This window comes from Macaca thibetana, chromosome 3 (assembly GCF_024542745.1).
Source record: "Macaca thibetana thibetana isolate TM-01 chromosome 3, ASM2454274v1, whole genome shotgun sequence".
Classification (NCBI taxonomy): Eukaryota; Metazoa; Chordata; class Mammalia; order Primates; family Cercopithecidae; genus Macaca; species Macaca thibetana.
Window position 1 is genome coordinate 137,964,312 of NC_065580.1, and position 15,917 is coordinate 137,980,228.

Genomic DNA, 15,917 nt, shown 5'->3' on the forward strand with positions numbered 1-15,917 from the left:
CCCCCAAAGTGCTGGGATTACAGGCGTAAGCCACCGCGTCCGGCCACATTAAATGTTAATTTGCATTTTTGTGATGCTAATGAAGCTGCACAACATTTCACAAATTTATTGGCCATTTGTTTATCCCCTTTCATTAACTATCTCCTGCTTATTTTGTTTTAAATTAGGTTTGTCTTTTTGTTTGTTTTTGAGACACGGGTCTCACTCTGTCACCCAGGCTGGAGTGCAGTGGCATGATCATGGCTCATAGAAGCCTTGACCTCCCCAGGTCCCCTGCCGCAGTCTCCTAGTGCCGAGTAGCTGGGACTATAGGCGCACACCTGGCTAAGTTTTTGTATTTTTTGTACAGGCGGGTTTCTGCCATGTTGCCCAGGCTGGTCTCGAACTTCTGGGCTCAAAGGATCCACCCACCTCAGTCTCCCAAAGTGCTAGGATTACAGGCATGGGCCACAGTGTCTGGCCTTTTTTTTCTTTTTAAGTTTTTTGTTTGTTTGTTTCTCTTACATTTTTTACATATTCTGGACATAGGCCCTTTGATAATTATGTGTGTTGCAAATATTTTCTTCTGGGAGGAATTTTCAGTGTCCAAATAAGTCAACTGGAAAAGATTTAGCAAAATAAGGCTGGGCGGGGTGGCTCACGCCTATAATCCCAGCACTTTGGGAAGCCCAGGTGGGTGGATCACCTGAGGTCAGGAGTTTGAGACCAGCCTGGGCAACATGGTGAAACCCCATCTCTATCAAAAAGAGAAAAATTATTCAGGCATGGTGGCATGTGCCTGTAGTCCCAGCTACTCGGGAGGCTGAGACAGGAGAATCGCTTGAATCCAGGAGGGGGAGGTTGCAGTGAGCTGAGATCACACCACTGGATTCCAGCCTAGGTGACAGAGCGAGACTCCATCTCAAAAAAAAAAAAAAAAAAAAAAAAAAGACTTAGCAAAATAAATGTCTGTACCTTTTCTAAGTCACACATTTCTTTCTTTTTTTTTTTTCTTATACTTTGAGTTCTAGGGTACATGTGCACAACGTGCAGGTTTGTTACATATGTATACATGTGCCTTGTTGGTGTGCTGCACCCATCAACTCGTCATTTACATTAGGTATGTCTCCTAATGCTATCCCTCCCCGCTCCCTAAGTCACATATTTCTAAGCCACTGACCCGGCTTCCGCTTTAAAGGGAAATACAGAAAGAAAGCATAAAATTTGGGGCCAGACAAGCCAGGTTCAAACCTCAGTTCTGCCACTTCCTGAGTGCTCTCAAACAAGGCTTTTCATCTCTCTGAGCCTCAGTGTGTGTATTTGAAAACTGACCACAACCATCTACTGCATGCTTGCTCTGTGGCTTCAGAGGGGTAATGTATCAACACGCCTTTAAACTATAGAGTGTTAGTTGTTAAACACAAGCCATAGGCCACACTGGCTTCCTGAGCTGTCTCGTGGCAGTATAAGCAGAGGCAGCAGCAGCCACCTTTCTGATCCAAGAAAAGATGCCATTCTCTCTTCCTCTGAGCCAGCAGACACCTTAAGTCACAGCCCCTCTCCCGTCGCAAGTCCTGCCCACAAGCTGGGAACGGAGCTCCTCCCTGGCTGCCCAGGCAGGAAAACAGGAAGCAGCCACCACCCTGCCGGGAGGTGGGGCTAACAAGTTCTCTTTCCCAGGTGGGCATCTCTCCAGGTCGTCAACCCTCCTTGATGCAGGAGGAGAGCTGGCCACCAGCCCACTGCACAAGGCTGTGCCCGCTGCCACACCCAGGTCTCCGCCACACCTCGCCTTGAGGTAGTGGAATAAGTGGGCCAATGAATGGGGAGAGAAAACGGTCTTCATCAGTGCCTTGCACAAGTGCCAGACAGGAACCCTTTCAGTGCCCAAGTGGGGCAGGAAATCTGATCTCCTGGGCCATAGGGACACGCCCCATCCTTCTTAACGTGCGGCACCAACTCTTTATTTTTATTTTTTTAATTTTCTTTTTCAGAGATGGGGTCTCTGCACTCCAGCCTGGGAGACACAGCAAGACACTGTCTCAAACAAAAAGGAAAAAAAAAAAAAAAAAAAGGACAGGGACCAGGTACCAGGGACGCTGATGGTGCCACATCAGGTAGGGTCTCGGGGGAGGCAGCAAAAGTTTTTGAAAAAGGACAGTTATAAAAGTAGTTGTCGGTGAAGAAGGAGTGTGGTGGGGGGGAAGTGGGGTGAAAAACTACCTATGGGGTACTATGCTCACTACCTAGGTGACAGGATCATACACCAAAACTCAGTGACATGCAGTTTACCCATGTAACAAGCCTGCGCGTGTACCCTCTGAACTTAAAAGTTGAGCGGAAAGAAATGCAGAGAAAACAGAAAAAAAAAAAAAACCCACAAAATTCTAACAAGTGAATAAAAATAAAAAACTAGAACAGAACAGAAAAAAATAAATAAATAAAAATAAAAATAAAAAAGCATTGTTGGGCCAGGTGCAATGGCTCAATACCCCAACAATTTGAGAGGCTGGGGCAGGAGGATCGCCTCAGGCCAGGAGTTTGAGACAAGCCTGGGCAACATAGTGAGATCTTGTCTCTACAAAAAAAAAAAAGAAAATTAATTCGCTGGGTGTGGCAGCACATACCTATAGTCCCAGCTGCTCAGGAGACTGAGGTGGGAGAATCACTTGAACCCAGGAATTCAAGGCTGCAGTGAGCTATGATCGCATCACTGCATTCCAGCCTGGGCAATACAGCAAGACTCTATCTCTTAAAAAACAAAAAAGCAGCCAGGCGCGGTGGCTCACGCCTGTAATCCCAGCACTTTGGGAGGCCGAGGCAGGCGGATCACCTAAGGTCAGGAGTTCGAGACCAGCCATGGCCAACATGGTGAAATCTAGTCTCTTCTAAAAGTACAAAAATTAGCTGGGCATGGTGGCGGGTGCCTGTAATCCCAGCTACTCAGGAGGCTGAGGCAGGAGAATAGCTTGAACTCAGGAGGCAGAGGTTGCAGTGAGCCAAGATCGTGCTACTGCTACTGCACTCCAGCCTGGGTGACAAGAGTGAGACTCTGTCTCAAAAAAAAAAAAAAAAATCGCAGTGTTGCATTTGAGGGACACTCTGTCCAGGACAGACGATTTAGAGGGCAGGCAGGATGAGATGACAAAAATACAGGCAAGATGTAATAAGAGCAGGAAATGCGGGGGGAGGGATTGCATTGGGAGTTATACCTGATGTAAATGACGAGTTGATGGGTGCAGCACAGCAACATGGCACAAGTATACATATGTAACAAACCTGCACGTTATGCACATGTACCCTACAACTTAAAGTATAATAATAATAAATAAATTAAAAAAAAAAAAAAGAGCAGGAAATGCAAGAAACACAGGATGAATGGGTGAGACAAGTCTCACAGAGGCACTCAACAGAATGCGGCTGTGAGGGCAGGAGGGAGGGAGGGATCAGAATTGACACCAGAAAGAAGGTGGGGACCACCGTCCCGCCATGGGGCCGCCCGAGGCGGTACAGTTGTCCACTGGGAAGTGGTCACTCATGCTGGGAAGTCAGGAGGGAGATGCGGGGAGTCAGTGCCACAGAAGTGAGAACAGAAACCATCAGACAGAGGTGAGGGCAAAGGAAGTGGACAGCAGGTAGAAGAGAGGTAGGGTGAGGACAGCGCCTTGGGGACCCCAAGCATCAGGAGGAGGAAGGAGGAAGAGAGCAGAGGGTGCCAGGCAGTGACAGAGGGACAAACAGAGAGAATAGCTATCAACCCATGAAAGCCTCAATTTCCTCCTCTGTAAAATAGGAATTTTTTTTTCTTTGAGACAGAGTTTCACTCTTGTTGCCCAGGCTGGAGTGCAATGGCGCAATCTCGGCTCACTGCAACCTCTGCCTCCTGAGTTCAAGTGATTCAGCCTCCTTAGTAGCTGGGATTACAGGTGCACGCCACCACGCCTAGCTAATTTTGTATTTTTACCAGAGACAGGGTTTCTCCATGTTGGTTAGGCTGGTCTTGAACACCTGACCTCAGGTGATCCGCCTGCCTTGGCCTCCCAAAGTGCTGGGATTACAGGTATGAGCCACCATGTCCAGCCTAAAATAGGAATTATAATTCATACATGTGTTGCAAGGATTGAAAAGGGTGGCTCGTGTAAGGCCTTTACCACTTGCACACAGTATGTGGGCAGTAAATTTTTCTTTTTTTTTTTTTGAGACAAGGTCTTGCTCTGTTGCCCAGGCTGGAGTGCAGTGGCGTGATCTCGGCTTAATGCAACCTCCCCACTTCCCAGGTTCAAGCGATTCTCCTGCTTCAGCCTCCTGAGTAGCTGGGATTACAGGCACGCACCACCACGCCCAGCTAATTTTTGTATTTTTAGTAGAGAAAGGGTTTCACCATGTTGGCCAGGATGGTCTCGAACTCCTGGCCTCAAGTGATCCACCTGCCTCGGCCTCCCAAAGTGCTAGGATTACAGGCATGAGCCACCGTGCCTGGTCAGTAAATGTTGACTATTACCATTACCATCAGTACAAAACCAGGGACCAAAAGAAAGCTCTTAATTTCCTTCTTACGTTTTCAATACCCACTAAAGGAGCAAGGTGGGGGAGACAGAAGGTCACAGAAGTTTAAGAAGCCAGCTCTGGGCCGGGAGCAGTTGCTCCGGCCTGTAATCCCAGCACTTTGGGAGGCCAAGGCAGGCGGATCACTTGAGGTCAGGAGTTCGAGACCAGCCTGACCAACATGATGAAACCTCATCTCTACTAAGAATACACAAATTATCTGGGTGTGGTGGCACATGCCTATAATCCCAGCTACTCCTGAGGCTGAGGTAAGAGAATCACTTGAATCCAGGAGACACATGTTGTAGTGAGCCGAGATGGCGCCACTGCACTCCAACCTAGGTGACAGAGTGAGACTCCATCTCAAAAAAAAAAAAAAAAAAAAAAAAAAAAAGAAGCCAGCTCTGATTGTCAATAAATGGAAAAATGGGGTTAACGTGCAGCTCCTCTTGCAAGAAGGCACCTGCTCAGACTTCAGGCAAGGTGTGACTTCTTTGTGCACCTGCTCCACAAGCAGAAGCAGGAGGGGCACCAGGTTCAAGGCTCAGGGTGCTACATAGCCTGGCTCTGAGCATTTGCATTCCCAAAGAACAAACCTGGGCCGGGCGCGGTGGCTCAAGCCTGTAATCCCAGCACTTTGGGAGGCCGAGACGGGCGGATCACGAGGTCAGGAGATCGAGACCATCCTGGCTGACACGGTGAAACCCCGTCTCTACTTTAAAAATACAAAAAACTAGCCGGGCGAGGTGGCGGCGCCTGTAGTCCCAGCTACTCGGGAGGCTGAGGCAGGAGAATGGCGTGAACCCGGGAGGCGGAGCTTGCAGTGAGCTGAGATCCGGCCACTGCACTCCAGCCTGGGCGGCAGAGCGAGACTCCGTCTCAAAAAAAAAAAAAAAAACAACAAACCTGACACAGATGCTTCCTACCCGCAAGAAGCAGGGTTAGGGTCATCTTGGTTTTCTGAGTATAACCAGAACCAACGGAGCCACCCAAAGTCCGTGGGGTGCCAGGGGTGTGGGAACCCATCAGGACCCATAGTCACCATCTTGATTGCACATGAGAACCACCTGGGACTTTACAACGTGTCAATGATCACCCCATACCAATGAGACAGAGTCCTTATGCAGGGGGCCCAGAAAAACAGTATTTTATTTTATTTTATTTTATTTATTTATTTTGAGATGGAGTCTCGCTCTGTTCCCCAGGCTGGAGTGCAGTGGCGCGATCTCGGCTCACTGCAAGCTCCGCCTCCTGGGTTCACGCCATTCTCCTGCCTCAGCCTCCTGAGTAGCTGGGACTACAGGTGCCCGCCGCCATGCCCGGCTAATTTTTTGCATTTTTAGTAGAGACGGGGTTTCACCGTGTTAGCCAGGATGGTCTTGATCTCCTGACCTCGTAATTCGCCCACCTCGGCCTCCCAAAGTGCTGGGATTACAGGCGTGAGCCACTGCGCCCGGCCTTATTTTTTTTAAAGAGCTCTCCAGCCAGGGTTGAGAACTGCAAATCCTTCTAGCTCAGCCCTAAAATTTTTTAGCCGCTGAACAAAGGCTAAGCATCTGCTGAAGATCATCAGCAAGAGGGCAGAAGTACCCCCAACGTAAACACGAAAGAAAGGAACCTGCCATTTGGTTGTGAAGTCCTGGCTTCTCGGTTCACTCACTGTGTGACCTTGGACTAGTCACTTAGCCTCTCTGATCCTGAGCTATTAAAATGAAATCATAGATGTAAATCACCCAGCATGTTCCTGGTACCCATCAGGCCCTCAATAAATATTTGTTTCTATCTCTTTCTCTCTAGGATCCAAGGCTCTTCTCAACACAGGATGCATTAAGATCCTTTGCTCTGACATATGCGCCACCCACAGATTTTTTGTTGTTGTTGTTTCTGGCTTTTATTTATGTATTTTTTTTACAGGGTCTGGCTCTGTCACCCAGTCTGGAGTGCAGTGGTGTGATCCCGGCTCACTGCAGACTCAACTTCCTGGGCTTAAACAATCGTCCTCCCTCTGCCTCCCGAGTAGCTGGGACTACAGGCAGCACCACCCTGGCCAGCTAATTATTTGATTTGATTTGATTTTTTTGTAGAGACAGGGTCTCGCTATGTTGCCCAGGCTGGTCTCGAACTCCTGGGCTCAAGCCATCCTCCCACCTCAGCCTCCCAAAGTGCTGGGATGATAAACATGAGCCACTGTGCCCGGCCCACCCAAGGAGATTGAGACTTTCTAAAGGTGTGTTCCCACCTCTGTGTCTTTTCCTCTAATCCCAGAACTCACCTACTACAGAGCACTGTTGCTCAAACATCAGCATGCACAGACTACCCGGTGCTCGGTGAACATGGCAGGCCCTGATTCAGTAGTTCTGGGTGGTGCCCGACATCCTAATGGCCCTGGTAATGCTGGTGTTTCGGCGCCTGACCACATCAGAGCGCCAAGGCTTGTCCAGGGGCTGCGCAGCGGCCAGTCTGCCTCCCGGCTGACTCACAAGCCCCCTAGAGCTGGTCTCCTTATCTTACTCATCTCTGTGTCTCCTCCACGGTATGTGCTACTAAACGGATGTGGAAGAAATAAACAAACCATGGAGAAAACCATTTTCCAGCTAAGTAAAAACAGACAGGTTATTTTATTTGTCCTGTGATTGACAGCCCTCCTGGCTGATTCTCGAATTGCCCTCTTGGCTGGGGGGAGGACAGTGTGGTCGAACGGGCCTGACACTTGGAACCTGGAGTCCTGGTTTTTAATCCTGGCCCTTCCACTCACCCGTGGGATGACCCTTGGCAAGTTACCAAGCTCTTTGAGTCACGATGTCCTCATCCATAAAATGAAAATGATAATGACTAACCATTGTGTGGTCCCAATGATGGCTAGAAACATGCTTTATAAACTGTAAAGTACTCCTGATAAGGTCTCCCTATTACGGCTGGTTTTTTATGAGGGCAGGAAGTACTTTTCACTTCCCTGAAGCTTGAAGGTGGCTTGTGATGGATTGGGTGGGGAACACACCAAGGGTCTGGTTGGAGATGGGGGCAGTGGCTGGGCCATCAGGCAGGTCAGTGGTGCCTACTCTGGCAGTGACAGTGGCCAGGTGAAATGTGAGGATGGTGCAGGAGAGTTGAGGAGGCAAGGCTTCCTGGAGGAGGCTGGCAGGAGTAGGGATGCAAGGCTGGTCTGAGGTTATAGATGCCAGGACAGAAGAAGGCAGGCAGAGCAGTGAGAGTCTTTTGATGGGCATGCTGCCAGGCTCTAGACTGGGTATGTAGGAGGCAAGGCTAGACCAAGAGCGAACCTGGAGCATTACGAGAAAACATCAAGTAATTATAGGTCGGGCACGGCGGCTCACACCTGTAATCCCAACACTTTGGGAAGCCAAGGCGGGAGGACTGCTTGAGCCCAAGAGTTCAAGACCAGCCTGGGCAACACAGCAAGACCCCATCTCTAAAAAAAAAAAATTTTAGGCCAGGAGCGGTGGCTTACACCTGTAATCCCAGCACTTTGGGAGGCTGAGGCAGGCGGCTCACCTGAGGTCAGGAGTTCGAGACCAGCCTGGTCAACACATGAGACCCCGTCTCTACCAAAAACACACAAAATTAACTGGGCGTGGTGGCGCTCGCCTGTAATCCCAGCTACTCGAGAGGCTGAGGCAGGAGAATCACTTGAACCCAGGAGGCAAAGGTTGTAGTGAGCCGAGATGGTGCCACTGCACTCCAGCCTAAGCAACAGAGTGAGACTCTGTGTCAAAATAAATAAATAAATAAATTTTAAAGATCAGCTAGGCATGGTGGCATGCTCTTGTAGTCCCAGCTACTTAGGAGGCTAAGGCAGGAGGATCACTTGAGCCCAGGAGTCCGAGGCAAAACTGAGCTATGATCGTGCCACTGCACTCCAGACTGGACAATAGAGCGAGACCATCTCTTAAAAAAAAATAAATAAAGCAATTATTAATATATCCCGTGGCCCAGGGCTGAACCCAGGGTTCCCTTGCTGACCCCATTCACTACTAACCATGAGATTCAGGATGTAGGCAAGAGCAAGACACAGACCTGCCCTCAATAAGCTCAGCGTTCACTGGGGGCCACAGAGAGAAATGATGCCAGCACAAGCTCATAGGAACTAGGAGAGGTCACCAGCCCTGCTATAGTTCAGAGGAGGGAGTGGCCAATTTTGCCCCTCTCTCTACCCCAGCCAATGAGTCTCCACTGCACCCGCTGGGAAGTTTATCTGCCTAGTCTAGATGTTTCTTTATTTATGTTCCTCCATCACTGGAATGCCCCATCCTCTCCTCCACCCAGCAAACGCTAACTCATGCTAAAAGATGTGCTTCAGTCCTCGGGGAGGGCTCCCAACCCCAAAGCCTGTGTTTTATCCACGTGCTCTTGGTAATTATCCTATTACCTAGTACCACATCTATCCGTCTAAGGAAGACTTAATCACAGCCTACTTGATAGATCACGCGTCTGCTGTCTCGGGTTCGTCTCCCCAGTCAGATCATAACAATAATCACTGAACTAGTGCTCCACAGTTTACAAAATGCCTTCAGGAATATGGCTTCATTGAATCCGCACAATAAATCAGCCAGGTAAGTGTTATGTTTATTTGACAATAAGGAAACTGAGGCTTAGAAAGGTTAGACAACTTCCCTGAGACCCCGTGGCCCGTATACACGCCCAGCTGTAAGACTCAAATGCCTTCTAACTCCAATGCCAGCATCTGCTCAGTACTCACAGGCTGCCCGAGGCAGTGGGTAAAGGTTGAGACCACTTCCAGCTGTGTGACTTCTGGTGAGTTACTTAACCTCTCTGTGCCTCAATTGTCCCGAGAGTAAAACTGTGAACCTCATCCGTTCTTGTCAAGATTTAAAAAGGTAATACAATGATGTCCTTAGAATGGTGCCAAACACAATAATTAGTTAGTTATTATTATACCTTGGCTGATTCTCATGGTCTCCTAACTCATTAAATTTTTTATAATTCATTTTTATATCTTATAATACATTTTTCCCCTTTTTTCCCTTTGCTTACCAAGCTCTGCAACCTCATGATACATTTGATAGGTAGTCATTAAACAAAATAATTTTTTGTAGATTGACTAACGTTGGGTTTTAGGGCTTTTCTTTTCTTTTCTTTCTTTCTTTTTTAGATGGGGTCTCACTCTGTTGCCCAGGCTGGAATGCAGTGGCACAATCTTTGCTCACTGAAGCCTCAGGCTCCCAGGCTCAAGCAATCCTCCCACCTCAGCCTCCAAAGTTGCTGGGACAACAAGCATGCGTCACCACATCCAGCTAATTTTATTTTTTGGAGAGATGGGGTTTTACTATGTTGTCCAGGCTGGTTCTTTGTCTTTACTCTCCTACACCCCTAAAGAGTTTCAATACCAGAGGTTGGGTGCAGTGGCTCACACCTGAAATCCCAGCACTTTGGGAGGCTGAGGTGGGAAGATCGCTTGAGGCTAGGAGTTCAAGACCAGCCTAGGAACACACAGTGAGACCTCCATCTCAAAAAAAAAAAAAAGTTAAAAATAAGAGTTTCAACATCAGAAAAATTCTCTTTTTCTGCTCCACTCTACCTCATCCCCACCCACCCCACCCAGGTCAAATCTGACCAATCACAAATGTCCCACAGAATGTAAAACACCAGAAAACACTGACCTAGACTCTCCTGTTGGGCCGTCCCTGGATAGCAGGGAAACATACCACTCATGGGTGGAAACTTTCACAAACCTAATTTCTTTCACTATTATAGGTCAAAGTCTTACGCATATTTCTCTGTTGCTCTAGTTTTTACATATTTGAGACTCTAGAAGGAATGGGTTGTTAAAAAATAATATCTATTTATTTTCTTATGTCATTTATTAAAAGAAAAATAAAATAGGGCTGGGTGTCATGGCTCATGCCTGTAGTCCCAGCACTTTGGGAGGCAGAAGCAGGAGGATCACTTGAAGCCAGGAGTTTGAGACTAGTCTGGGCAACACAGTGAGACCCCCGTCTCTATGAAAATATAAAAATAAAAGGAATAGGCCGGGCGCGGTGGCTCAAGCCTGTAATCCTAGCACTTTGGGAGGCCGAGACGGGCGGATCACGAGGTCAGGAGATCGAGACCATCCTGGCTAACACGGTGAAACCCCGTCTCTACTAAAAATACAAAAAATTAGCCGGGCGAGGTGGTGGTCACCTGTAGTCCCAGCTACACGGGAGGCTGAGGCAGGAGAATGGCGTAAACCCGGGAGGCGGAGCTTGCAGTGAGCTGAGATCCGGCCACTGCACTCCAGCCCAGGCGACAGAGCGAGACTCTGTCTCAACAACAAAAACAAAAAACAAAAAACAAAAAAAATAAAAGGAATATACACGCTGTTTCATGGAGCAAGAAGCCTCATGTGACTAGGAAGTTAGCGGAGGTACTAACATCCAAGACCAATGGAAAATTTCCTTCTTTTCAGGGGCCGGGTCCATGAAACCAGAGAACAAGCCTCAAACCCAGCTGGATCCTGGGAGGCAGAAGTGAAATGAAGTGAAGTGAAATGACCATTTCCTACTTCCCTCCTGGGGTAGGAAAACCAGGTAGTGGCGACTCCCTGTTTCGTACCATCCAAAAACACCTGCGTGGAAGCACTTTCTTTTTTCTTTCTTTCTTTCTTTTTTTTTTTTGTAGAGACAGGGTCTCACTGCTGCACACTATCCAGACACACCTGCGTGAGGTTTTCTTTCTTTTTTTCACTTTTTTTTTTTTTCATTTTTTTGTAGAGACAGGGTCTCACTCTGTCACCCAGGCTGGAGTGCAGTGGCACGACCATAGCTCGCTGCAGCCTCAACCTCCTGGCTCAAGTGACCCTCCTGCCTCAGCCTTTCGAACAGCTGGGACTACAGGCATATGCCACCACACGAGGCTAATTTTCAATTTTTTAAAAAATAGAGGCAGGATCTCACTGTGTTGCCCAGGCTGGTCTCAAACTCCAGGGCTCAACTGATCCTCCCACCTCGCCGACCTCGGCCTCCCAAAGTGCGGGGAATACAGGTGTGAGCTAATGCACCCAGCCTCATTTTTTTATTTTTTGTAGAGACATGGTCTCACTATGTTGCCCAGGTGGGGGGGCCAAATGTTTTCAGAATAAGAAGAGGGGATAAAGTCCTCTGGGGGTGAAAAGCTTTATTCTTTCTTTCTTTCTTTCTTTTTTTTTTTTTGAGACGGAGTTTCACTCTTGTTGCCCAGGCTGGAGTTTAGTGGCACGATCTCTGCTCACTGCAACCTTCACCTCCCAGATTCAAGCAATTCTCCTGGCCTCAGCCTCCCAAGTAGCTGGGATTACAGGCATCTGCCACCACGCCCGGCTAATTTTTTGTATTTTTAGTAGAGACGAGGTTTCATCATGTTGGCCAGGTTGGTCTTGAACTCCTGACCTCAGGTGATCCACCCGCCTCCGCCTCACAAAGTGCTGGGATTACAGGTGTGAGGTACAGCGCCTGGCCAAAAGCTTTATTCTTTGAAAGATTCCATACACAGAACTTTCAGTCAGATTCCCATTGTGTTCTCTAACTAAAATCCCAAAGCCCTTTCCCTCCAACTGTGTTTGGGGGAAGTATTCCTTGCACAACACACCACGGGACCAGCCTCTGGCTGGGGGGGGGGGGGCGCGGGGGGAGACCCAACTGGATCTTCAAAGGTTCCACTCTGAGCGCAAGAGTGTAGAACAAATCTGCCCCTCCAGCATTGGCACTGGGATTAAAAGAAGCGTTGTACTCTTTGAAATGGATTTTACATACAAATGAACTGATGAACACCATCAACATGTCAGCTTAATTCAGTCCAATCAATACACCAGGCATTAAAAACTCGGAGGTAAAAATGGATTGTGGCTTTTTGTTGATGACACTGAGGAATTTTGGCCTCGAGCCCTGGTCAGGCAGGACAAATAGGGCAGTCTGCCTATTAGCTGTCAGGCACATCTTGGGGGATAAAACCAAGACCCCAAGTGAGGGCTCGGGGCACCATGGTCTCCACTTTAGCCCCCAGAGTAATTTTCCCACAAAGTGGCCACACTTTGCATTTCCTACATTCCTTTTCCCTGCTCCGACCCCTTCGGCCCGGCCTCAGAGTTGACAGCTGGGGCTGGCCAGAGCCAAGCAAGAGGCATCGAGAAAGGGGGATGCTAAGGAGTGGGGGGTGGGAGGGGATGTCAGTGCAACCAAGAAGTAATCGGAGGGGAAGAGAGGACCCCTCACCCTTCACATTCCCAGCCTGGCTCCCCCACTCTCCGACCCCACACTTGAGCCTCCAAGCGGCTACCGTGCGCTTCCCTTGTTTAGAGGCACCCTTTCCATTCCGCCCCTTTTCAGTTCCTTCCCCTCTCACCTCACCTTGGGACTCCTGCCCGGTCCCCAGCCGATCAGGCTCCTCTTGGCCGCACGCATCCTGCCATCTCCTCCGAGCCCGCCTCTGCCCTTCTCCCCAGGCCAGCTGGGGTACCCTGGGGTCTCCGACCTTCCTGGGATCGCCCAGATCTGCACGCCAATGCCCCCGCTCACGACCCCCTCGCCCCGTCCTCAACTGGGGCCTGCAAGACTCCTACTCCCTTCAAAGCCCCTCTCGGACACCGCGTCCCTCAGGGTGCCCCAGGGATGCCCCGGGGTCCCCCGTCCTCACCTGAGTCCGCTCGAAGCTCTCGCGCTCCGCCGCCTCCAGCCCCGCGCCGACCCCGCGCCTGCTCAGCACCTTGGGCAGCGGGTTGGGCACTTGCTTCATGGAGCTGGCCATCCGATCCATGTCGCCGCGAGGAGCCGAGTCAGGGGCCCTCAGCCGCCCCGGGATCCCCGCGGCGCCGCCCGCCCCGCCCTACCCGCGGGGATCCGGCGCTAACGGGACGGCTCCCGCCTGCCATTGGCTGTGAGTTCTGCCAGTCTTCCTGAGACCCCGCCCCTCGCCGAAAGGCTTCCCCGCCCGCCCCCGCCCCTTCAGGAGCCCCTCAGCTGGCTCGGCCCCGAGTAGCCCCTCGGGGCCTCGAGGCGCTTGGTGACTGGTCTGGAGTCGTGTCAGTCACCGTGGTCCCGCCGTTCCCGGCAGGGCTGGGGCGGGGTGAAGACGGGGCGGGGCCTGTATGGGGCGTGGCCTGGGCGTGCTGCCCTGATCTGCCCTCGCTCGCCCGGTCCCCGCCCGCGCGCCTCCCTCTCCTCCCCTCGGCCACAGTCCCCGCGCGCCCCGAGCGCGCTGCCCTCCGCCAAGCGCCGCCCACTGCCCTGCCCGCTCGTGCAGGGGGCTACCCCGCGAGGGCCCGGGGCGGTGGACAGGAATGACGCGGGCCGGGGAGTGGGGCCTTCCCCGGGGGAATCCTGGCCCGCCTACGAATAGCCCGTTAGCTCCTTCCGGGCCTGGGACCGGGGAGCGCCGGACTGACCAGCTCCGCGGCCGCAGCCCGGGGAAGCGCAGCCCCGCGGGCGGGCGCAACGTGGGCGCCTGGCCGGATCCGGCCTCAGTGGGTGGCCGCCCCCACCCAACTGCCAGGCTTCCCCGTCCTGCACCTCCCCATCCTGCCCCTGCCCATGCCTTCTGCAAGGATCGCAGAGCCCAAGTCCCGGAGCTCCGGGCTGAGTCCGCGGGCACCTCTCGGGACCTCCCTTCCAAACCTCATTAATGAACCCGTCAGAACTTATTTATTGGTAGAAAGCCCTGCAGACACTTTCTTTTTATCTTAGGCTCTGAGCCGCGCGTCCCATCCTGCTCAGACGTCAACCAGGGTGTCAGCAAGCAGAGAGAAGTGTGATGCTTAGCAGGAATGCTGGAGAAAGTTAAAAGTTTTCCATTAAACTCCAATTTAGGTGTTTGTTTGTTTGTTTCATTTGGAGTCAGTCTCCCTTTGTCGCCCAGGCTGGAGTGCAGATCATAACACACCGGGGCCTTGAGCTCCTGGGTCCTACCGATTTTCCTGCCTCAGCCTCTCGAGTAGCTGGTACTACAGGTGCACACCACCACGCCTGGCTAATTTTTTTTGCAGAGATGGAGGATTTCTATGTTGCCCAGACTGGTCTCGAACTCCTGGCCTCAAGCAAGCCTCCCACCTTGGCCTCCCAAAGTGCTGTGATTACAGACATGAGCTACAGCACCCGGCATAGATGTATTTTTTTTTTTTTTTTTTTTTTTTTGAGAGACGGAGTCTCGCTCTGTCGCCCAGGCTGGAGTGCAGTGGCGCGATCTCCGCTCACTGCAAGCTCCACCTCCCGGGTTCACGCCATTCTCCCGCCTCAGCCTCCGAGTAGCTGGGACTACAGGCGCCCGCCACCACGCCCGGCTAGTTTTTTTTTGTATTTTTAGTAGAGACGGGGTTTCACCATGTTAGCCAGGATGGTCTCGATCTCCTGACCTCGTGATCCACCCGCCTCGGCCTCCCAAAGTGCTGGGATTACAGGCTTGAGCCACCGCGCCCGGCCAGATGTATTTTTTAAAAGTTATTTGAAACTCAGAGTAATGAATGGCACCTTTAGGCATTACAATTTGGTGATTCAAGTGTGTGTGTGTGTGTGTGTGTGTGTGTGTGTGTGTGTGTGTGTGTTTTGTTTGTTTTAATTTGGCCAGGCGCAGTGGTTCGCACCTGTAATCTCAGCGCTTTGGGAGGCTGAGGCAGGTGGATCATTTGAGCTCAAAAGTTTGAAACCAGCCTGGGCAACATAGCAAGACTCCATCTGTACAAAAAAAGTTAAAATTAGCTGGGCGTGGTGGTGCAAGCCTGTAGTGCCAGCTACTCACAAGGTGGGAGGATTACTTGAGCCAGGGAGGCAGAGGTTGCAGTGAGCAGAGATCGTGCCACTGCACTCCAGCCTGGGAGACAGAGTGAGACCCCGTCTCAATATATATATATATATTATATTTTTAAATATATATTTATATATTTTATATATATATATATATATATATTTTTTTTTTTTTTTTTTTTTTTTTTTTTTTTGTAGCGAGGGGTATGTTGCTGGGTTGCCCAGGCTAGTCATGATCTCCTGGGCTCAAGTGATCATACCACCTCAAAGCACTGGGATTACAGGTGTGAGCCACCCTGCTGGCGTGTTTTGTTTTGTTTTGTTTAATAAGAGCATTTGGTAAAAATTCACACATTCAATAGAGAAGTGAAAGAGGGGTGGGCATTTGCCGTTACTAGGGAGACACTGAAGGCTTTTGCTCAGATGGGTGCACTGAGGAGCTTGTGTTGTGGGGATGGATTATGGGGGCCTGATGGAAGGGAAGAAACCAGTGGGGAGACTCTAGCGTAGGTGAGACATGATGAGGGCCTAGAAGAGAAGGGAGAGGAGGAAGTTCTGTCCCGTGGGAGGTTACGCAAATAAGGCTTGGACACAGGGATTGGAGGGTGGGCAATAGCGGTGCCATTCAGGCTACATTTGCATAGGAAGCACTGGACTGGTTTCACC

At 50.4% G+C, this 15,917-nt stretch overlaps 1 protein-coding gene across 1 annotated transcript in view; it reads right to left on the reverse strand.

Moving 5' to 3' along the window:
- HIP1 (huntingtin interacting protein 1) overlaps nt 1-13,336 on the reverse strand; it is a 204,382-nt gene extending 191,046 nt beyond the window's left edge. Inside the window, exon 1 of the mRNA XM_050783625.1 lies at nt 13,153-13,336. Within this exon, the coding sequence (XP_050639582.1) occupies nt 13,153-13,272 (120 nt within the window). The 5' untranslated portion in view covers nt 13,273-13,336. The remainder of the gene's footprint in view (nt 1-13,152) is intronic.
- Nucleotides 13,337-15,917: the final 2,581 nt, after the last annotated feature.